This window comes from Mesoplodon mirus (assembly GCF_964341445.2).
Source record: "Mesoplodon mirus genome assembly, chromosome: 15".
In the NCBI taxonomy this organism is placed as follows: domain Eukaryota; kingdom Metazoa; phylum Chordata; class Mammalia; order Artiodactyla; family Ziphiidae; genus Mesoplodon; species Mesoplodon mirus.
The window spans coordinates 55,835,377-55,859,160 of NC_138991.1; the positions used below are offsets into that span (position 1 = coordinate 55,835,377).

General features: G+C 44.0%; 1 protein-coding gene across 2 annotated transcripts in view; it reads right to left on the bottom strand.

Moving 5' to 3' along the window:
• The window catches only part of SNX29 (sorting nexin 29), a 571,459-nt gene that overhangs the window by 534,466 nt on the left and 13,209 nt on the right, over positions 1–23,784 (bottom strand). For both annotated transcript variants that reach the window (XR_014291539.1, XM_082600682.1), the window contains exons 2-3: positions 17,678–17,742; positions 15,576–15,628 (exon numbers count right to left, since the gene is read on the bottom strand). Coding sequence is in view for 1 of the 2 variants with exons in the window: in XM_082600682.1 (XP_082456808.1) it covers positions 15,576–15,628; positions 17,678–17,742 (118 nt within the window). In the remaining variant the exon portion in view is untranslated. The remainder of the gene's footprint in view (positions 1–15,575; positions 15,629–17,677; positions 17,743–23,784) is intronic.

Sequence of the window (23,784 nt, forward strand, 5' to 3'; positions counted from 1 at the left end):
ATAAAATAAATTTATTTTTTTAAAGTTGAAATAAACAATTAAATATAAAAGCATTAGTAGGCAAAGACATACATATACACAAATATTTTTATTGCGGCATCGTTATAATAGTAAAAGCAGAAACAAAACTAGACACAACCTGAACGTCCATTAACAGTAAAACAGTAAATAAGTTACAGCACCTCCACACTACAAAATATTATGTAGAAATTTTAAAAGAATGAGATGTCAAACCTAAACAACCTAGAAGCACCTTTCTTCCCCACATTTTAAGATCTTGGAAATCCAAGTGTGCCTCATAATTGATGAAATTATCCAATTAAAACTGGCACTAGTTTTTCTTTCTTAATTACACATAAAGAAGCCATGGATGGTAGGCTGCACCATTATGTTACCTAGTGACCTGAAACAATGTCCATAATACATGGCCAAGTTATAAAAAAAAAAAAAAAGCAAGTTACAGTGTAATATAAATGGTATGATTCCCATTTGAAGGAGGAGGGAGAGAAAGAGGAAGAGGACTGGGCTTCCATAAGCCTGTCCTCTCAATTATTTGCATCATCTACCATCAGGTGGGTAGACTTAAGCATCCTTGAAAATTCAGGCAAACTCATCTAGAGCAAGGATAATGAGGGCTGGGGTTAAGGCTGGGCTCCTCCTCCTCGGCGTGACGGCACCAGCGTACAAGGCTCTCTCCCGCTCCTTGCTGTTCCAGGGGTGCTGGGACCAGTGAATCAAATCAGCACAGGGCTCTCAATTAGTCCTCTGTACTTTGGCCTAGAGCACCCTCTCTCTGTGCTAGGTAAATGGAACGAAAGTAAATTGCAGCTCAGAGATAATGAGCCAGAAAGATCTCTGAGAAAGGTGGCATCCACCTAGAAGAAACTAAAATTGGTTTTAGTTTTATCTCAGAAACCCTACAAAGATAAATTCCAGATGGATCAAAGGCTTAACTGTACACATTAAAAATCTTGTAAGTAAATGTAAAAGACCACATGCATACTCTAACATTGAGGAAGATCTTAAAACACTGAAAACACAGAAACTGGTAGGTTGGTATATGGAATCAGTAAAAAGACATTTAACCATGTAAAAAAAGTTAAATGTAGTATTGTAATAGATACTATTACCTGTGCCTACAAAGATAATGGACAGATTTGAAAAAAAATATTTGCAATGCAGAAAACAGATGAAAGGTTAATTAATTACTATAATATACAAAGAGCTCTCACAAATTGACAAGGGGACAAATAATCCACCAAGAAATTGGACAAACAATATGAAGCAGCTTTGCACAAGAGAGCAAAGCCAAATAGCTCACAAATATTAAAAAAAAAACAACTGAAATTCACTAGCAATCAACATGCAAATTAAAATGACAGTGAGCCACCACTTTTCAACCATCAGACTGACAAAACTTCAAAACAACACTCAAAACTAGTATTAGGAAGGAAGCAAAGGGCAGTTTCATGCACTGCCAGTAGAAATTTTTAGAAAGATACCTGACCACAACTGTTAAAAATAAACACATTCTCTTCGGCCCAGCAACCCAACCTGGAAATGTCTGCCAAACAAAATCCTTAGTACATAAGAAAACATGCTCAAGGATGTCTGTTGTTTCACTGTCCATAGTAGTAAAAATTGGAAACAAAGTCAGTATTACTTCATAGGCAATTGTTGGTATATCTGCATCATGCAATATAATGCAGCCTTTTAAAAAGAATTTTTAGAACTCTAGCTTTGAAAGGTTTTGACAGGGTAGTGCCAAGAGAGAAAATACAGATGCAGAACATTATATATAATTCAATTTTTGTAAGACAATGGCAATAAAACCTGCGTGCGTGTGTGTGTATACACATGTATTTTAATTGTAAAAGATTAAATGAATGTGGAGAAACACACAGAACAAACGATTCTTGATCATTAACATAAGTTACCCAGAGGGAGGGAGAAGAGGATATGGTAGAGAAAAAAGAGGGGGAAAAAAACAGTTGACAAAGAAACAGAAAAAATGCAAGCTTGGTAACAGTGAAAACTCAAAAGGCAGTAGTTTTCAAGATACTATCAGTATGTGTAAAGCAACTATACTCCAATAAAAATTAATTTAAAAAAAAGATACTGTTCGTGTGAAGGCCTGAGGATGGCAGACAGGCATGTAAAAAGAAGTCAAATGAATGTTCTACTAGAGGAACCAGAAATTAGAAAAAATAACCAACTTTTAAACGGGTTAAATCATTTCCGACCATTTTTTAAAGTTACTAATATAAACACAGTAACTGTCTTCTCTGGGGTGGACAGACCCTCCAGCTCTGGTCTAGACACAAACACCGCTTGGGATTCTTTTGGCAGATGAGGAGCTTCAAAGTCAGGAACAGGAGATGGCAGCAGAGAAGGAATCAGCTGAAGAAGCTGGTAAATCAAAAGGGAAAAAGAGGATGGAGAAAAGTAAGAGCCCCTCAATGCAGAAGGGGTGAGGAAACGGTTAATGTGTATCAAGTCAGCGGCCAAGGTGGTCCAGTGGTTAAGACTCCGAGCTTCCACTGCAGGGGCACAGGTTCGATCCCTGGTTGGGGAACTAAGATCCCGCATGCTGCGCAGTGTGGTCAAAAAAAAAAAAAAAAAAAAAAATCAAAGTCAGTGGCCAAGGGATCTTCAAATTTGGTCAGAGTCCACAGCCTGGGAGAAAGAAAACTCCACACCGAAAGCTTCCTTTAAACAAACAATAGAGTCACAGACATAGAAAACAAACTTATGGTTACGGGTGGTGGAGAGGGATAAATTGGGAGATTGGGATTGACATACACACTACCATATATAAAATAGATGACTAATAAGGACCTACTGTAGAGCACAGGGAACTCTATTCAATACTCTGTAATGACGTATATGGGAAAAGAATCTAAAAAACAGTGGATGTATCTATATGTGTAACTGATTCACTTTGCTGTACAGCAGAAACTAACACAACATTGTAAATCATCCACACTCCAATTAAAAAAACAAAAACAAAAACAAATAAGATGCAGGCAACTCTGAAGTACAGATGTACCTTTGAAAAAGCAAAGGCCACTCATAATAAAATTTACAGCCTGTTACTAGAGCCAAAAATATAAAAATAAATTTAAAAAAAACAAAATTTAAAACAATATACATTTGTTCTGATTTCTGGTCATCTCTTAGAGCCAGAGCATTTATGTCTCATCCCCCATGTCAGTCAGTCTTACCAAGCCTCAGTCCTAAGCCTTCCGTCCCTTCTCCCAATACCACCACCTCCACTCAGCTTCCTTGCCTACTGCACAGAGCCACGGCCTCTGGCTGCAACCCCAGGTCCCATCTCACCTGCCCGTCCCCCATGCTGATCAGCAGCTACCCTCCTGAAATGCAAATCTGACAACGTCATTATCTTTCTTACCACAGTTTGCTAGGGGTATATGGTACATGACATGATTTTAGGGGGACCATAAATGAACATTTTTAGGTTAATCATTTTACTATGTCAAGAAAAAAATAGAAGTAGCCATCAATCTTTGATTTCACTGATGGCTTAAGACAAGACCAGAGTAGACAAGGCCTTGCAATTCCACCTCAAGCCAATCTCTGGCTCAGATGGTATACGGAAATAGCAAAAATTGTGAAAAGAGTATACAAATAGCCATAGTTTAAGAAATAATACCCTAGTGGATAAAGTTCAAACACTTCCCCATGACAGCAAGCCAAGAATCTACTGACCTTCCAGCCCATCTCCCAACACATACAACACATCATCCATGATTCCACTACTTTCTCACACACCCTTGCATCTTCACATTTGCTACTCCTGCTGCCTGGAAGTCCCATCCTGCCCATTTGACCACTAAAGACCCTGTACTCGCCTCTCACGTCTATACTATGTAATTATTACCACAGGCCACCATGACTGTCTGCAATTTACATGTCCATTGCCCAGGCTCAATTCTGAGTTCCTGGAGAACAGCAATCATCTCGTCCAGTCTGCAGCCCAAATGCCAGCCCAGCGACCTATAAACAAGTATCTGCTACATGAAGGAATTAATGAGCAATCATTCCAGCCTTTAGTTTCCAAATTAGCCAAAACACTGGTATGTCTAGTCATAGGAAGAAAATGTATTGCGCTTACTAAGTTCTCACTGGATGTGTCAAGCAAATAATATTACATCTAATCCTCACTTCAACCCTAGGAAGTGGGTACCATGATCATCACCTAATTTTACAGATCATGCAGGAGAGGCCTAGAGAAGCTGAGCAAGTCCTAAATTACACAGCTGGTAACTGGTGATTTGTGGACCGAGTGGGCATGAAGATAAGTACGCCTGACTCCAAAGCTCATACTTCATGCTCAAGGCCTCTCTCCACACCAAGACAGGGGTGATGTTGATGATGACCGTGCTTACATACGATTTCCTATGGGCCAAGCACTGCTCTCAGCAACTATCAATATAAACAATATAAATATTAAAATTCACATGGAAATGTGCTCAGATTTGCTAAATGCCCTAGGGCTCCCCATTTGCTAAAAATTATCTTTTTCAAAAAGAAATCAATTCATTTGATCAATAAAGTAAAATGAAAGAATATGCAATGTGGAATTATCTACCACAGAGCCTCAAAGTGGAAATCAAGTGCACAGGGCTGGGGAGATAAGAAATCCAATGAATGAACCCCAGGGTTTTTTGCCAGGAGGAGAAGAATTAGAACATCCAGTCAACACCTCAAACCACTAAGAGGCTGGTGAGAAACCTGTGACAAACTGAAGATTAAAAAATCACATGATGAACATCCAGAGACATTTAAAAGAGTAAAAGGAATGTCTGAAAAAGCCATTCAGTTTCATAAGCGTCCAGAGGAATACACAGGACAGTTTTCAACTGTGCTAAGAAACAACATTAGGGAACAGCAAAGAGCAGTTGTTTGTTGTTTAGCTTCCTAAAAAGTTCAAAACTGTTTTGAATTCCTTAACAGGTAAAGAAAAATCACCAAAACAAAGCTCTCTTCCCTGGCATGTTTTGGAAGAAGAAATTCTCCTCTCTGATTTCTTCTGACATAGTCACCTGAAGGAGTAACAAAAATTTACAATTTCTAAATGAGGCAAATACCCAAAGCCAACTCACTGCCACCCACAACGGCAGAGTGTCAAGATACTTCACACAAAATTATAATGGCAGTAACACAAATGTCAAGACACTTCACACAAAGTTATAATGGCAGTAACAACAGCTAACAATTTCTAGAAACTTACTAGCTGCCAGGCACTGTTCTAAGGGCTGCACATGAACTAACTCACAACTCTATGAAGTGAATATTATCACTACTCTCCCCATTTACATACAAGGACGCTGAGGCACAAGCAAGTCAGAAACTTGCCCACAGTCCAACACGACCGGGAACTGGCAACACCAGGATTCGAACTCTGAGCTCCAAATCCCACGCTCACTCTGCTGCCCCACAGTTTGGGTTGCTCTTTCTAATTCAGTGGGAAAACTCAGCATGTTCTGTAATTCCACATGGGAAGAAGCAGCATCTGTGGAGCACTAGCATATCTAGAGGTAACTTCCAGTGCCTGCTGAGGTCTTGGGCCATTCTTTCTAGAAGGCAAACTATTCAAAAGATACAAGACAGCCTCCCCACAGGCCAGTCTGACTGACAGAACGAGGAATAATTTTAACGAAGCACAAGAACGGGTCGTCCTTAGGGGAAAACAGAGCAGGAGAACAAGGCCAACAGAATGGGACAAGGAGCCCGTGCGTTATGACCGCCACCACCTACGCCAGTTTCCGAGGACAAAATCTGCTGGGAAAAAACAAGTGCTGCCTGTCATTTCCCTTCGTGTCAATGTTGTCTTATACTTCATGTGAGGACTGCTGCATCTTGCCGTGTCATCTCGCAAGACCAAACAAATCTCTCAGGCACGCAAGCACTCACACACTCGGGCAGGCACACTCACACACAAGCATACTCACACTTGGGATTTTCACAGAATAATACTGTATATCATGTAGGCCCCCATACCCAACAGCTGCAGTCCAGCCCGCTTTTTCTTTCCTCAACCTCTGTTGTCCACAGACACCTCGGCCACTTTTGTCACTCGTGAGGATATTTCTATTATTTACTAGTCTTGAGTCTGACTCACTTTTTCGACTTGTATAAACCTGTTTCAAAAGGAAAAACTCTATCGCAATGGCAAATGTAAAGCCAACATTGTGGGCCCTCAACAGAGTAGCCCTAAAAGTAAATGCCATCCAAATAAAGTATAAAGTCCTATCTCTGCTGCTGTCAGGGGAGGACTGTGCTTGAAACCTGTAAGCTCTGTTTACAGAGAGGCAGGGGGTGTTTGAGATACTGTTTTCAACTGTATGATACTACTATTCTGGTATGTCAAAAAATGATCAAATATTGGCAATTTCATTTAATTCAGCTTAATATTAATACCAAACCAAGTCTTTCCCCCAATATCACTGCAATTTAAAAGGAACTGAAAGGAGAATAACTGAGCCACTGGGCAATTGAAAGGAATGTAATGCTGTGATATTTAACACTTAAAATAATGGTAAGTACCTGCAATGACACAAATCTCTCATTTGGGGAAACTCTGTGCTAGGAAAACAAGAAGGGATGTGGTAGAGAGTGAGGACCAAGCTGGGAAAATATGCAGTCTGTGCTCCAGCCCCATTCCACTGCCTAAAGGTATTTTCAAACCACACAGAACTGTCATGGGAAAGATTATAATATGGCAGTGACAGGGACAACTGCTGTGCATTTTGCCACCCTATATTCACTCTACCTTCATAACAGCACCCAGATTTCATTTTGGAGGGTTATTTCTTCCTTACTGGATACTGTCTTTGGGGGATGATGATGAACCCAAGTAGACAACTTCGCACTATGTAAGTCAACAGGGTTCCAGGAAGCTCCACCAGCCAATCCTTCTGCTGGTGGCCAGGAGGCAGCCACATGACCTGAGACTGGTCACTCAGGTGCCTCCTCCCTGGAATGCCAACCCTGGGCAGAATGAGAGCAAGTCAGAAAACAGCTGGTGTCCACTCCTGCAGCAGGGCCTTAACTGGACCATTCCTGCTAGGAGACCATTTAGTGGACCCTGCTTCCAGGTTAGGAGACTTCCAAAGCTGCTTTGACTCCTTCCTGTTTCCAAACCTGACCTGCCATCAATTCCATGAGCTCACAATATCCTCAACTGGAGTAAATTTCTCTTGCCTGTTACCAAAGAGCCCTGGCACATACACCAGGGTACCATCCTTTCCAAGGTTCCTACTGATATTCATCCAACCAGCTAGACTCACCAGCTGCAACCAGAAGCCAACCCCTCACAGCCCTGCCTAGAACTTTTCCTAAGATGGTAAATTTTAAATGGCATCCAGATTAGAAATGAAAAAGGAGAAGTAACAACTGACACTGCAGAAATACAAAGGATCATGAGAAATTACTACAAGCCACTCTATGCCAATAAAATGGACAACCTGGAAGAAATGGACAAATTCTTAGAAAAGCACAACCTTCCGAGACCAAACCAGGAGGAAACAGAAAATATAAACAGACAAATCACAAGCACTGAAATTGAGACTGTGATTAAAAATCTTCCAACAAACAAAAGCCCAGGACCAGATGGCTTCACCAGTGAATTCTATCAAACATTTAGAGAAGAGCTAACACCTATCCTTCTCAAATACAGCAGAGAGAGGAACACTCCCAAACTCATTCTATGAGGCCACCATCACCCTGATACCAAAACCACACAAGGATGTCACAAAGAAAGAAAACTACAGGCCAATATCACTGATGAACTTAGCTGTAAAAATCTTCAACAAAATACTAGCAAACAGAATCCAACAGCACATTAAAAGGATCATACACCATGATCAAGTGGGGTTTATCCCAGGAATGCAAGGATTCTTCAACATATGCAAATCAACCAATGTGATAAACCATATTAACAAACTGAAGGAGAAAAACCATATGATCATCTCAATAGATGCAGAAAAAGCTTTCGACAAAATTCAACACACATTTATGATGGGTAGGCATAGAAAGTGGGCATAGAGGGAACTTACCTCAACATAATAAAGACCATATGTGACAAACCCACAGCCAACATTGTTCTCAATGGTGAAAAACTGAAACCATTTCCTCTAAGATCAGGAACAAGACAAGGTTGTCCACTCTCACCACTATTATTCAACATAGTTTTGGAAGTTTTAGCCACAGCAATCAGAGAAGAAAAAGAAATAAAAGGTATCCAAATCGGAAAAGAAGTAAAGCTGTCACTGTTTGCAGATGACATGATACTATACATAGAGAATTCTAAAGATGCTACCAGAAAACTACTAGAGCTAATCAATGAATTTGGTAAAGTGGCAGGATACAAAATTAATGCACAGAAATCTCTGGCATTCCTATACACTAATGATGAAAAACGTGAAAGAGAAATTAAGGAAACACTCCCACTTACCACTGCAACAAAAAGAATAAAATACCTAGAAATAAACCTACCTAAGCAGACAAAAGGCCAGTATGCAGAAAACTATAAGACACTGATGAAAGAAATTAAAGGTGATACAAACAGATGGAGAGATATACCACGTTCTCGTATTGGAAGAATGAACATTGTAAAAATGACTACACTAGCCAAAGCAATCTACAGATTCAAAGCAATCCCTATCAAACTACCAATGGCTTTTTTCACAGAACTAGAACAAAAAATTTCACAATTTGTATGGAAACAAAAGACCCCGAATAGCCAAAGCAATCTTGAGAAACAAAAATGGAGCTAGAGGAATCAGGCTCCCTGACTTCAAACTATACTACAAAGCTATAGTAACCAAGACAGTATGGTACGGGCACAAAAACAGAAATATAGATCAACGGAACAGGATAGAAAACCCAGGGATAAACCCACGCACATACGGTCACCTTATCTTTGATAAAGGAGGCAAGAATATACAATGGAGAAAAGACCTCTTCAATAAGTGGTGCTGGGAAAACTGGACAGCTACATGTAAAAGAATGAAATTAGAACACTCCCTAACACCATACACAAAAATAAACTCAAAATGGATTAAAGACCTAAATGTAAGGCCAGACACTATAAAACTCTTAGAGGAAAACATAGGCAGAACACTCTATGACAGAAATCACAGCAAGATCCTTTTTGACCCACCTCCTAGAGAAATGGAAATAAAAACAAAAATAAACAAATGAGACCTAATGAAACTTAAAAGCTTTTGCACAGCAAAGGAAACCATAAACAAGACAAAAAGACAGCCCTCAGAATTGGAGAAAATATTTGCAAATGAAGCAACTGACAAAGGATTAATCTCCAAAATATACAAGCAGCTCATGCAGCTCAATATCAAAAAAACAAACAACCCAATCCAAAAATGGGCGGAAGACCTAAATAGACATTTCTCCAAAGAAGATATACAGATTGCCAACAAACACATGAAAGGATGCTCAACATCACTAATCATCAGAGAAATTCAAATCAAAACTACAATGAGATATCATCTCACACCAGTCAGAATGGCCATCATCAAGAAATCTAGAAACAATAAATGCTGGAGAGGGTGTGGAGAAAAGGGAACACTCTTGCACTGCTGGTGGGAATGTGAATTGGTACAGCCACTATGGAGAACAGTATGGAGGTTCCTTAAAAAACTAAAAATAGAACTACCATATGACCCAGCAATCCCACTACTAGGCATATACCCTGAGAAAACCATAATTCAAAAAGAGACATGTACCAAAATGTTCATTGCAGCTCTATTCACAGTAGCCCGGAGCTGGAAACAACCTAAGTGTCCATCATCGGATGAATGGATAAAGAAGATGTGGCACATATATACAATGGAATATTACTCAGCCATAAAAAGAAACGAAACTGAGCTATTTGTAATGAGGTGGATAGACCTAGAGTCTGTCATACAGAGTGAAGTAAGTCAGAAAGAGAAAGACAAATACCGTATGCTAACACATATATACGGAATTTAAAAAAAAAAATGTCATGAAGAACCTAGGGGTAAAACCGGAATAAAGACACAGACCTACTTGAGAATGGACTTGAGGATATGGGGAGGGGGAATGGTAAGCTGTGACAAAGTGAAAGAGAGGCATGGACATATATACACTACCAAACGTAAGGTAGATAGATAGTGGGAAGCAGCCGCAGAGCACAGGGAGATCAGCTCGGTGCTTTGTGACCGCCTGGAGGGGTGGGATGGGAAGGGTGGGAGGGAGGGAGATGCATGAGGGAAGGGATGTGGGAACAGATGTATATGTATGACTGATTCACTTTGTTATAAAGCAGAAACTAATAAAAAAAATTTTTTAAATTAAAAAAATTTAAAAAAATTTAAAAAAGAAAATTAAAAAAAATAAAAAAATAAAAAACTACAATGAGGTATCACCTCACACCAGTCAGAATGGCCATCATCAAAAAATCTACAAACAATAAATGCTGGAGAGGGTGTGGAGAAAAGGGAACCCTCTCGCACTGTTGGTGGGAATGTAAATTGATACAGCCACTATGGAGAACAGTATGGAGGCTCCTTGAAAAATTAAACATAGAACTACCATACAACCCAGCAATCCCACTACTGGGCATATACCCTGAGAAAACCATAATTCAAAAAGAGTCATGTACCACAATGTTCATTGCAGCTCTCTTTACAATAGCCAGGACATGGAAGCAACCTAAGTGTCCATCAACAGATGAATGGATAAAGAAGATGTGGCACATATATACAATGGAATATTACTCAGCCATAAAAAGAAATGAAATTGAGTTATTTGTAGTGAGTTGGACGGACCTAGAGGCTGTCATACAGCGTGAAGTAAATCAGAAAGCGAAAAACAAATACCGTATGCTAACACATATATATGGAATCTAAAAAAAAAAGGTTCTGAAGAACCTAGGGGCAGGACAGGAATAAAGACGCAGACGTAGAGAATGGACTTGAGGACACGGGGAGGGGGAAGGGTAAGCTGGGATGAAGTGAGAGAGTGGCATGGACATATATACACTACCAAATGTAAAACAGATACCTAGTGGGAAGCAGCCGCATAGCACATGGAGATCAGCTCGGTGCTCTGTGACCACCTAGAGGAGTGGGATAGGGAGGGTGGGAGGGAGATGCAAGAGGGAGGAGATATGGGGATATACGTATATGCATAGCTGATTCACTTTGTTATAAAACAGAAACTAACACACCATTGTAAAGGAATTATACTGCAATAAAGATGTTAAAAAAAGAAAGAAAAAGGATATAACTCAGGAACAGCCAGATGGAAGAAAGGTATGGGAAAAGAGCACAGAGCTTCCAGGCCCTCTCCCAGCACACCACTCTCCCCGCCCTTCCAAGTATTCACCGACCCAGATGCTCTCTGAACCCCGTCCTCTTGGGTTTTTATGGAGGCTTCATTATATAGGCTTGATTGATTAAATCATTGACCATCAGCAACTGAACTCCATCTCCAGCCCCTCTCCCCTCCCTAGTGGTGGTGAGATGGCACTGAAAGTTCCAACCCTCTAATCACGTGGTTGGTTCTCCTGGCAACCAGCCTCCAACTTCTGGTGCTTGCACTACATTAACATAACAAAAGACACCTTTCTGGCTATCACCACTTCGGAAATTCCAGAGGTTTTAGGAGCTCAGTACCAGGAATGGGGCAAAGAACAATCATGTGTATTTCTTATTATAAATCACAGTATCACCGTAGACCTAATTCTTGGGCTTAGAAAAGTTAGTGATGCAGCTGGAAAAGGGAAGCGCCAGATTCAGGCCTTGAGAGCCCATGAACCTTCGCACCAGCCTGCCCAGGGCATCCGACAGCCCCCTGGACATGGTCCTCGGCATCACATGTTGTGATCACTGCCTCACTGGACTATCTTCCCAGGTGGACACGAAGCCACCTGAGGGGTAGAAAACTGTCTGAAATATTTGGAAAGCCCCAGTGGCGTTCAGTAACTAACTGTTAAACAAATCAGTAATGCAGTAAGCACTTACTAAGCACTTACTATGTGTCACGCGCTGTGGACGTAGTGTGAGCAAAACAGGCTTCTCTCCAGCTGGTCATCCAGTTGAGCAGACAGATGTAATCCATTCATCACACAGACGTGTAGTAATGAGAAACAGAGGTTTATAGAATCTAACAGTACAGAGCAGGGGTCAGCAAAATACAGCCTGAGGCCAAATCCAGGCCTTAACAGAAAGAGTTTGCCAGTCCATGGTACAGAGCAAGGAAAACAGGTCCAGATGGCCAGGGCTGGAGAGGAGTGTGGAGGATTCATATCAGGGGTCTGGAGGGTTTCCCTGAAAAATTACTGAAAGGCTTTAAGAACAAAAAACAAAAAACAGGAAGGCCAGGGCAGGGTGGCAGGAGCAAAGAGCCAGGGGAGAGGTATGGGGCCCTCCAGGCTGCTAAGGATGTGGGCCTTTTTCCCAAAGCCAAGAGCAGCCAGTGGAAGGTTTTCCATGGGGGAGTGACAGGTGGGAATCTGCATTCTGCAGAACCCTCTCCATGCACAGGAGGCAGGACAAGAAGGAAGACGGTGGTGGGTCTACGGCAACTGTCCTGTGAGCCACGTGGTGACTGGGACAGGGCAACGGCCGGACAACTGGAGAGAAGCAAATGGATTTGAGATCCATTCCGGTGCCAGGCCGTTTGTCAGGGGTGAGGAGAAAGGTGACTTATCTTTCTTTTCAGACTTCACGACAGTTGTTTTAAAATATTCACTGACTTTCCCTCTTGAGGTTAAAGTTTCTCACAGAATAAGGACAACGATGTGACCTTTCCTACGTGAAGGTGGTGCCGCCTTTAGCCAAACACATTGCAAGATGAGACCAAGACTCTGATATTGAGAAGGAACCCTCTAGGGGGGAGAAAACAAAAAAATTTTTTAAACCCAGCTTCAAAACCGATATAATCGCTAAAGGTGATATAACAGAGAAAGAATAGAGTTTGGAGCCCAAGAAACTAGGGTCCAACCTCCAACTCTAACATCCCGAGATGACTCACCTAGGCTGTCTGACTTGCCCTCTCTGAGCCTCTGTTTTCTTATCTGTAAAGAATTACACCGCTGCTTCTCCTGAGGCTGCATGCACTGAGGCTAAGAGTGGACAGGAACAAAGGGCAGCTGGAACAGTAAGAGACAGTAACTATCTTTATTAAGTAGGATATTCCTTTTAGCCGGAAACCAGTTACCATGGAAGGAATTAACTTTGTTAGTTCTACTATACAACACAACAGTTTACATAATAAAAGTTGTAATAGTAAGCTCTATTATATAACAACACGTTAACCTAACATTCAGAAATGGGTTCTCTCTCTCAGGAAAGGAAAAGAATAATTATGAAGAAAAGTGATACAGAACTCCTGACCTATATACACCCACACACGCACATACACACCTCCTGGTTCAGGAGATCTAGGATGGGGTACAGAATTGCTTTATTAATTAAGAAGCCTCTCGTTCTCATGCAGGTGGACCTTGGGTTCCAAAATGAGAACCCTTGTGCTGACGGAGGCCAGGCCCCATAGTAGGCCCTCAAGAAGAACTGAAGCAAAAATTCAGTTTAATGATCTAATGCCACAAACATACAGAGAACCTAATGTGTGATGGGCACAGAATGTCTGTGCAAAACACTGAGAAAGAAAAAAATAGAGAAGCTGCCCCTCTGCCCTCCAAGCTCACAACCTCTTTAAACACTTGACCAGGGACTTCCCTGGTGGTGCAGTCGTTAAGAATCTGCCTTCCAATGCAGGGGACTCGGGTTCGATCCCTGGTCGGGTAAATAAGATCCCACATGCCACGGGGCAACGAAGCCCACGTACTGCAATTACTGAGCCCGCGCGCCCTAGAGCCCATGCGCCACAACTAGGTAGCCTGTGTGTCACAACTACTGAACCCATGCACCCTGGAACCCGCGCACCACAATGAAGAGCACACGTGCTGCAGCGAAGATCCCACGTGCCACAACGAAGATCCCACGTGCTGCAACTAAGACCCGAGGCAGCCAAATAAATAAATAAATAAATATTTTAAAAAACACTTGACCCTGTGCGGTACAAAGCCACGCACACACTCAACCAGACAACGAATCTCCCTGAGCACCTTCTAGATGCTTCTAGGCGCTGGGGATACACCTGTGAACAAGACAGCCAAACATCCCTGCCTGCTGTTATGGTCTGGGCGACAGAAAGAAACAAAATTAAAAAGCATAATAGGGCTTCCCTGGTGGCGCAGTGGTTGAGAGTCCGCCTGCCGATGCAGGGGACACGGGTTCGTGCCCCGGTCCGGGAAGATCCCACATGCCGCGGAGCGGCTGGGCCTGTGAGCCATGGCCACTGAGCCTGCGCGTCCGGAGCCTGTGCTCCGCAACGGGAGAGGCCACAACAGTGAGAGGCCCGCGTACCGCAAAAAAAAAAAAAAAAAAAAAAAATGCATAATGGACAGTTGTTAGTTGCTGTTATGGAGAAAACCTGAGAGAGAAGCAGAGAGTGTAAGGGTGGCGAGTGGAACTGTAAATCTGCACCAGTTTCAAATAGTCCCAATAGCTTGATTAAACGGTAGCACTACACGCACTGCTCACGGCTGGTAAAGAAGGTTCTGGAAGGACCGAGAAGGGAAATGGCTGCGCTGGGCGGGTCAGGGTCAGAGGGTGGGGCACACTTGCAGTCTCCAGGATGAGGTGACTGCTGAGCAAGTGAGTTCCCTTCCCTCCCCTTCCTTTGCGGGAATGTTTCTCCTGCCCGTCCGAGGCTGCAGAGCATGAATTAGCCCTGAACGACTTCACTGGGCATTTCCAGCAAATGCCTGTGTCGTTTACCTTTGCCAAAACATTTGCTTCTCCTCCTGGGCAGTGTTATAAGCTTATGCAGTCATGTCAGGTCATGAAGGGTCATGAAGGTCAATGGCCATTTTTAGGACTTTTTTTTTTAATTATAGAAGGGACACACGATCGCAGTATAAAATATGAAAAAAATATCAGAAAGTATAAAGATTCCCAAGTCTTAACCTCAACATGACCTCTATTCACATTTTGGTATGTTTTTTGCCAGAGCTGTTGTTTAACGTTGCGAGGATCACTCTGAATCCATGTTAACTCTGTATCCTGCTCTTTTTATTTTTACTAAATATATTATTTTTAAATCACTACATTTGCATTTTTCTGCTTAAAACAAATTCTGTATGGACATCAATGTAATGGCTATATAACGTGCCATTCTACCGATGCATTGTAGTTTATTCACCATTTCCCAATTGTTGAGCATTCAGATTTCTGAGTTTTCATCATTATTAAATTATCGTGAAAATAACTTCATGAGGAAAGTCATTTCAAGGAATTCACTCAGAGTAGGTTCCTAGAAGGAGGATGACAGGAAGCTGGAAATACTTTAGACAAGTAGTCACTGCCCAGATGATCTACAGATCCCCCAAATGCAATCACTGCCCCATCTGGCTGCAGCGGCAGAATATAGAAGCTGGTCAATCTCTGGCCACCTTTTTGGTCTTTGAGGGTAAAGGGTTTCAGAAGATACATATTTACCTGCTGTCGGAATCTGAGGCGATCTCCTTTCTCCCTCCAAAGCGGATCTGGCACTGCACAGAAAAAGAAGCTGCTGAGATCAGCTGTTGGGATGGGACATACAAAACCTCCCCCACAGGCCTTCAGGGTCACGGGGGACACAAGGCCAGGAACTCTGGGTGCCAAGTCAGGGTGTCCCCATGCCCAGGGTATCAGCCCAAGACCTAAGACGGCGGGCACCCCAGCCTTCCAGCCACCACTTGAAGGAAGCCCTTATCTCCAGCTTGTAGAGAAGTGAGCCTTGTGCAAAGACAAGGCTGAGAGGAAAACAGAAGCACACGGCCTTCTGCAGATTATCTAGGAAGCTTCTTCTGTCTGTCAGCAGCTGACTGTCAATAACACAGAGCTCTTAATAGGCAGTAATCAAAACTTCCACAAATATGTGATGATGGGTCCCTTCTGACAGGGCCCAAAGTTGTTATGGCTGGCTGTAAAGTTATGACAGCATAAATCAAACTCCAAACAAGTCATCTGGTTGTGCTGAACCACAATTCACCCAGGGAGGGTGGAAACAAAAGCAAACTGTTCTTTTTTTTTTTTAACTGTGGTGAAATATAGACAACATAAAATTTACCGTTTTAACCATTTTTAGCTATGCAATTCAATTCACTTCACAATATTGTGCAACCATCACCTCTCTCCACTACTCTTTCAAAAGTGTAGAATCTCCACTGTGGGTAGCACGTTTGCAAGATTCCTGAATTTATTATCATGTGTGTGTGTATAGACATTTAAATGATACTTTTGTCAAAACTCATGGAACTGCACACTTAAAATTGGTATATTTTATTGTATGCAAATTATACCACAATAAAGTTGATTTCTAAAAGGCATATATACAACACTTTCACCCCCAAAAATAATAATAGCAGCTCTAGGCAGAAGATCCAAGTTATTTCTGTTTAACTGCTACATTTGACGTGGCTTAACTCTTCATCTTCTTATTTTACTTTCCATTTCTGGTGCAAAGAAAGAAGAAACTAATAATGTGGGTTGTGCATTTATTGTGGAACAGGCGCTGGCCATGGCCCTTTACCCACTTTAACAAATGCAATTCCATCAACAGCCCTATAGAGATCGGTAACCCAATTAAAGAGAAGAAGGACGCTCAGAGAGGCTGGATGAGTTGCCCCAGCACACACAGCTGTGAAGAGATGAAGCTGGCCTTCAACCTCAGCTACACCTGAATCTGTGTCCTTCCCACCATACCTGGACGCCTCGAGGCTTGGGCAGATGCTAAATTCTCTGGACTCACGTCGACACTTAACAGACACCTCCATTAAAGTACATATTTATCTCCCTGCATCGTGATTACACGCAGATAATTGCCAGTCGCCCCTTCTAAAATGTGAATTCCTAGGGCTGGATCCTAGCTCTGCTGCTTATTAACTATAACGTCGGCAGCAAGTTATCAGACCTGAGCTTCAGTTCTTTGGTTTTTTCTTCTGTAAAATGGCAATATTTGCAAGAACTGTCTCACGGGGTGGTTGGAAGGATTAGATGTAAAGCACTCAGCAGAGAATCAGGCACGCAATGAATGTGCAAGAAATGATGCCTGTCTGGTAGCTGCAAGCAAGCAAACTGATGCCAGCCTCATGTCAAAGCTCGCTTCCACACCCAGCCAAAAGCCAGGCATCAGAAATAGCATCAGCCAAACCAAGCAGAGCCCACCCGCGGGATCCACATGATCCTGAGCATGGCCTCACTTCTGTTCTTGTGCTCACAGGGTCCTAACTCCAAACACGACCGCAGCACCCTTAGGAGTTGCCCTAAAACACAACTGCTTGGAAATGAGGCTTTGAAACCCACTCAATGCCCTTCTCAAGGGGACATCTTTGAAGGACGGGGCTGGATCCTCCAGGGGTCTCAGGGAGCCAGGACACCGGAGCTCCTCTGTCCCTACCACTGACCACTATCATTTGCTGGGGAAAACGATTAGCCTCACCGTGCCCAGATACAAAGCAGGAGGAAGTCTGTGTAGACAGAAGGGCAGAAATGACTTCGTCATCAATCATCTGACACGATGACCTGACCACAAAGTCAAACGTGAGCTTTCTTCTTACCTGTTTCACTGCATCCAGCAGTCGCTCCAGCAGAAATTGTCTTTTCGTGTCATTGTTCTGTGATCCTAAAATGCAATGAGGCTTAATTAGTTTTGTTTGACATTCGCTTTCTATTCAGACTCTCTGACATGTAGTGTACGGCTGTGCCCAACTGGCATCAGCCTTCTCTTTAGTAAAATCAATAACAAGACCAGGTATCAATAATCTACATCACTACAATGAAGTTGGACCACTTTCCTGTTACTGCAACCCAGGAAAGCAGCTAAACTAGTGTTCCCCAAATTTGGATGATGTTACTGGAATGGTCTAACTCAGGGTTTCTCGACCTTGGTGTCACTGACATTTGGACCAGATAATTCTCTGTGGCTGCCCTGTGAATTGTTAAGATGTCCGTCAGCATCCCTGGCCTCTACCCACTAGACACCATTAGCATGCGCACACGTGCACGCACACACACACACACACACACACACACACACACACACACACCCCAGCTGTGGCAACAAAAATGTCTCCAGATACTGCCCAATGTCCTCTGGGGAACACAAGTGCCCCCAGTTGAGAACCAATAGCCTAACTTAAAATGTAAGTTTCCCAGTACTGCAGGCACTGCTTGTTGGCTGACCTCACCATCATCTCCAACATAATTTTTCCATGAAAAACCTAATTACTTGGGCTTCCCTGGTGGCGCAGTGGTTGAGAGTCCGCCTGCCGATGCAGGGGACGCGGGTTCGTGCCCCGGTCTGGGAGGATCCCGCATGCCGCGGAGCGGCTGGGCCCGTGAGCCATGGCCGCTGAGCCTGTGCGTCCGGAGCCTGTGCTCCGCAACGGGAGAGGCCACAGCAGTGAGAGGCCCGCGTACCGCAAAAAACAAACAAACAAACAAAAAACCTAATTACTCCTGTTCTCAGCCTCTCTTGTAAGGCTGCCCGTAAGAAGTTCTAGCTAGTGACATGTGAGCAGAGAGCACTGGGAGCGATCTGGGGAAATTACGCCATCCTTCTAAAAGAACAGATGTTAACGGCTTTGTTCCTTCTTCCATCCTTCAGGCCTTAATCATAAACACATCGGGTGGAGCCAGAGCAGCATCTTGCTACCTTGAGGCAACAAGCCTGCAGCGAAGGCCAAGAGAATCACAGAGACGCCAGCCCCGATGTCATTTTGCTGTTGAACCAATACTAAAAATCTCATACTTCTCACACAACAAACAGTTCCATTTGTTCAAGCATTGTACATTGATTGGGCTGTTACTTACAGCCAAAAGCATTCTCAACTGATACACATGGCATGCACCAAACTCCCATTTAAGAGGGTGTGGGGCAAGGACACTTCAAAGCCCCAGGCAGACCACTGTCAGAGCCACATGTGATGCTCCACAAGAGACCCAGTGACTCCAATCAACAGAGACACAGCTACATATTATGACGCACCAGACACAGAACACAGTTGTTTCAAAGGAGACCCAAATTTAGAGTTTGTACAAGGGCAGATGCTCCACACGGCAGGCCTTGGATTGCCACTGAGCTGCTTCTCTCTTGGGCAACTCAGCCTGGGCTTCACCAGGGAGTACCAGCAGGGCATCACCTTAGAGATGGTCAGTGATTCATGTAAGTCACGCCAGGGCCACCCGGTTGCTCACAACTGTAACCGTGCGGTGAGCACTTCCTGCACGCCAGGCACAAAACTAAGTCCTTGGGCTTCCCTGGTGGCGCAGTGGTTGAGAGTCCGCCTGCCGATGCAGGGGACGCGGGTTTGTGCCCCGGTCCGGGAGGATCCCACATGCTGCGGAGCGGCTGGGCCCATGAGCCATGGCCGCTGAGCCTGCGCGTCCGGAGCCTGTGCTCCACAACAGGAGAGGCCACAGCAGTGAGAGGCCCGCTTACAGAAAAAAAAAAAAAAAACTGAGTCCTCTGAACGCACTGTGTCCTGTAATTTTCACAACCACCCTACCAGCCAGGTATTAGGATCCCTGAATCGCAGATGGGGAAACTGAAGCTCAGAGAAGACAAGCAATTACATGCATTGACCCACTCGGTAATTATTTAACTTCTACTGTGTGCCAGGCAATGTTCTAAGTGCTGGGGACACAGGAGTTAAATGGTATAAAAGAACCATCTTCTCATGCAGCGAAAATTCTCTTAGGAAGAAACAAATAGCTCCTAAGTAAACTAATAAAGATGATGTTAGAGAGTCATACTAGAAAGAAAAACTAAATGGGGTGATGAGACAGGGAGGAAGCAAGAGGGCCACGTCAGCCAGGACAGTCAGGAAAGGCCTCTCTGCACACGTAGTATCTGAGCTGAGCCCTTTATAACAAGAAGGAGCAGCCATGGAAAGATATGGAAGACCAGCATTCCAGGCAGAGCAAACGGCCAGGGAAGAGAGGAAAGAACAGCTTGGCTTCTGGTCTTCCAGGACCCAAAGGAAGCCTCTTATGACTTGAGCAAAAACCAGAAAAGGGGAAGCAAAGACAGGGGCCAGTAACAAAGGTCTTGTGGACCATTATAATGGGTTTAGGTTTTGTTCTGTATTTGAATACTAATAGTTGGAACCGTTGGACATCCCTGATGGTGCAGTGGTTAAGAATCCACCTGCCCATGCAGGGGACATGGGTTCGAGCCCTGGTCCGGGAAGATCCCACATGCTGCGGAGCAACTAAGCCCGTGTGCCACAACTACTGAGCCTGCGCTCTAGAGCTGCAAGCCACAACTACTGAGCCCGCGAGCCACAACTACTGAAGCCTGCATGCCTAGAGCCCATGTTCTGCAACAAGAGAAGCCACCGCAATAAGAAGCCCACGCACTGCAACGAAGAGTAGCCCCTGCTTACCGCAACTAGAGAAAACCTGTGCACAGCAATGAAGACCCAATGCAGCCAAAAATTAATTAATTAATTAATTAATTTTTTTAAAAAACACATAAAAAAATAGGTGGAATGGTGACCCCGACTGGAGATCGTGCCCCTCAAGGGTTGTTAGGACTACCACACGGGCTCCTCCCTCACCCCAGGCCCGGAGATCAAACCAGTCAGTAGACTCTCCATGGACACACAGTAATACAGCTGACTTCCCAAACTCTGCCACTGTTATTTTTTCTGGAAGAGGTCTTGAGAAAGGATAGCTCACGCATCCTTCCCACCAGACCAGAGGCCATCTTGAAACTTCATTCAGGATGGCTAGAGACCCCACCAACCCTAGGCCCTCAAACATTGCTCTTGACACCTGTGTCTATCAAAACATCCTGCTCTTCGTTTAGCAGAAGGTCTAGTTTCAGCTTCTCTAACACCAGAATTGGGAAGTCAGGCTTGCTTTCTTCCTTTTTCCAAGTACTGCACTCAACAACTCTACTTGCCCTTGGGCAACGCCAACTGGAAACTCGACAAGGTTTTCCCGCCTGAAGTGCTTTTGCTATTCTTTCTGATCATAAAAGTAATTCACGTGATAGAACTATCATATAACCCAGCATTTCTGGGTATATACACAAAAGAATTGAAAACAGGGTCTTGAAGAGATATCTGTATGCTTATGTTCACAGCAGCATTATTCTCAGTAGCTAAAACGTGGAAGCAACCCAAGTGTACACCGACAGATGAATGGATAAGCAAAATATGTATGCATATACATACAATAGATATTATTCAGCCTTAAAAAGGAAGGAAACTCTACAATATGCTACAACACAGATGAGCCTTAAGGACCTTATGCTAAGTGAAACACACCAGACACAAGAGATAAATACCACATGATTCCACTTATATGAGGTGCCAAGAGCAATCAGAATCATAGAGAAAGAAAGTGTAATGGTGGCTGCCGGGGGAGGGGAGGGGAGGGGAGAGAATGGGGTTTAGGGTTTAACAGCTACACATCTGCAGTTTAACAAGATGAAAAGAGTCATGGGGATGGATGGTGGGAATGCTGCACAGCAATGTGAAGGTATTTAATACCACCAAACTGTACACTTAAAAATAGTTAAGATGGGGCTTCCCTGGTGGCGCAGTGGTTGAGAGTCCGCCTGCCGATGCAGGGGACACGGGTTCGTGCCCCGGTCCGGGAAGATCCCACATGCCGCGGAGCAGCTGGGCCCGTGAGCCATGGCCGCTGAGCCTGCGCGTCTGGAGCCTGTGCTCCGCAACAGGAGAGGCCACAACAGTGAGAGGCCCGTGTACCGCAAAAAAAAATGGTTAAGATGGCAAACTTTATGTTATGTGTATTTTACCACAATTTAAAAAAAAAAGAGTAATTCATGTGAAAAAATACAATAATAACAAATCAGGGGGAAATATACAAAGAAAATTAAAATCTCCATCATCTCACTACTGATAACTGTTAGCGCAGCGATCCTCAAGCTTTCACATGCACACGAATCTCCAAGCAGGTTCTAATTCAGAAGGGCTGGGTAGGGCCTGGGATTCTCTATCTCTCACAAGGTCCCAGATGATGATGATGCTGCTGGTGCCTGACCCACCGTGAAGAGCAAGGATACAGCACCTACCCCTAATGATATGCATGATGATCCCAGATCTTTGCGATGGAACTTGTTCCACTGCTTTTTCTAGAAAGGTCAGCAGCCTCCTCTGCCTCACCCTGCAAAGCCTCTCCACCATGGGAAGAAAGCCTGTTCTCTAGAGAGAAACAGCCTGAGGTTGTGCAGGTCTCAGCCCACCACACACCCACCCTCGTTGACGCGATCTCTCCCCAGACAAGAAGTGCACTTGGGGCTTCCCTGGTGGCGCAGCAGTTAAGAATCCGCCTGCCAATGCAGGGGGCACGGGTTCGAGCCCTGGTCCGGGAAGATCCCACATGCTGCAGAGCAGCTAGGCCCGGGCGCTACAACTACTGAGCCTGCTCTCTATAGAGCCCGCAAGCCACAGCTACTGAGCCCATGCACCACAACTACTGAAGCCTGCACGCCTAGAGCCCGTGCTCCACAACAAGAGAAGCCACCGCAATGAGAAGCCCATCGACACAACTAGAGAAAGCCCGCACGCAGCAACGAAGACCCAACGCAGCCAAAGATAAATAAGTAAAGTAAATAAAATTTTTTTAAAAAGAAATATTCCAATGACTGAAACATACGAAATGTCAGTAATAAGCAAGACACATTCCTTTGGGGAAACTGTTAAAAAAAAAAAAAAAGAAGTGCACTTGAAAAAGACAGTTCTGACCCCTGAAAAGGCACCTGTGGCCATCCCAGGCCTGAAAGGGGATGAAGAGAAGGGGGTCTCGTAGGGTAGAGGGAGCACAGGCAGCCTTGGGAGCATTCACCGATGGCAGGAGGTGCCCAGGAGGCCCATGGCCATGAGGAACAGTGGAAGGCGTGCTAGTGGGAAGTCACAAGGCATCAGGAGTCCTCATCCCGGCCGGGCTGCTTGCTGGCCACGTGACACGGACCGTCACCTCCCTTCTCAGGGTACTGGTTTCTGCATGAGATCACACCCTCCTAGCTCTGCAGTCTGCGAGTGTGCGGTGTCTGTGGAGACAGGCAGGCAGAGCAATCGATGCTACCGGGCTCTTTCCTACCTTCTCCCAGGGACCAAGAGGAGAATACAGGACCCCTCCCAGGGCAAGAAGAATCTTCCAGCCTCAACAGCTGCAACCACCCAGGAGGAGCAGGGAGCCAGTGCCCAACTACTGAGCCTCAACTGTGGGCTAAGCCATTAACTGACTGGCATCTAATCCTTGACAAAGAAGGAAAGGTGGCTCCACTCAACAGAGCACTGGGGCTGAGAGGAAAAGACCTTCACCCATGGAAGTGCTTAAGGAAGGATTCAATTTCGAGTCCACTGGCTCGGCCATCTGTGAAATCTTGCTCACCCTCAACCCCTGTAACAATCCTGCAGTGACAGCCCCACTGCCGCTTCAGGAATGATTTCTCTATGAAACCCCAGCCTTTCTGTTTCCTTCCTTCTGTAAGGGTAGGCCTGAGTCAACACTATCAACCAGATGAGCCAGAATAGGCTTCTTTTTTTTTTTTTAATTGGAGTATAGTTGATTTACAATATTGTGTTAGTTTCAGTTATACAGCAAAGTGATTCACAGAACAGGCTTCCATCAAAATGAAAATAGAGCACCATCAAAATGAAAACAGAAAACAGAAAGGCACCCCAGG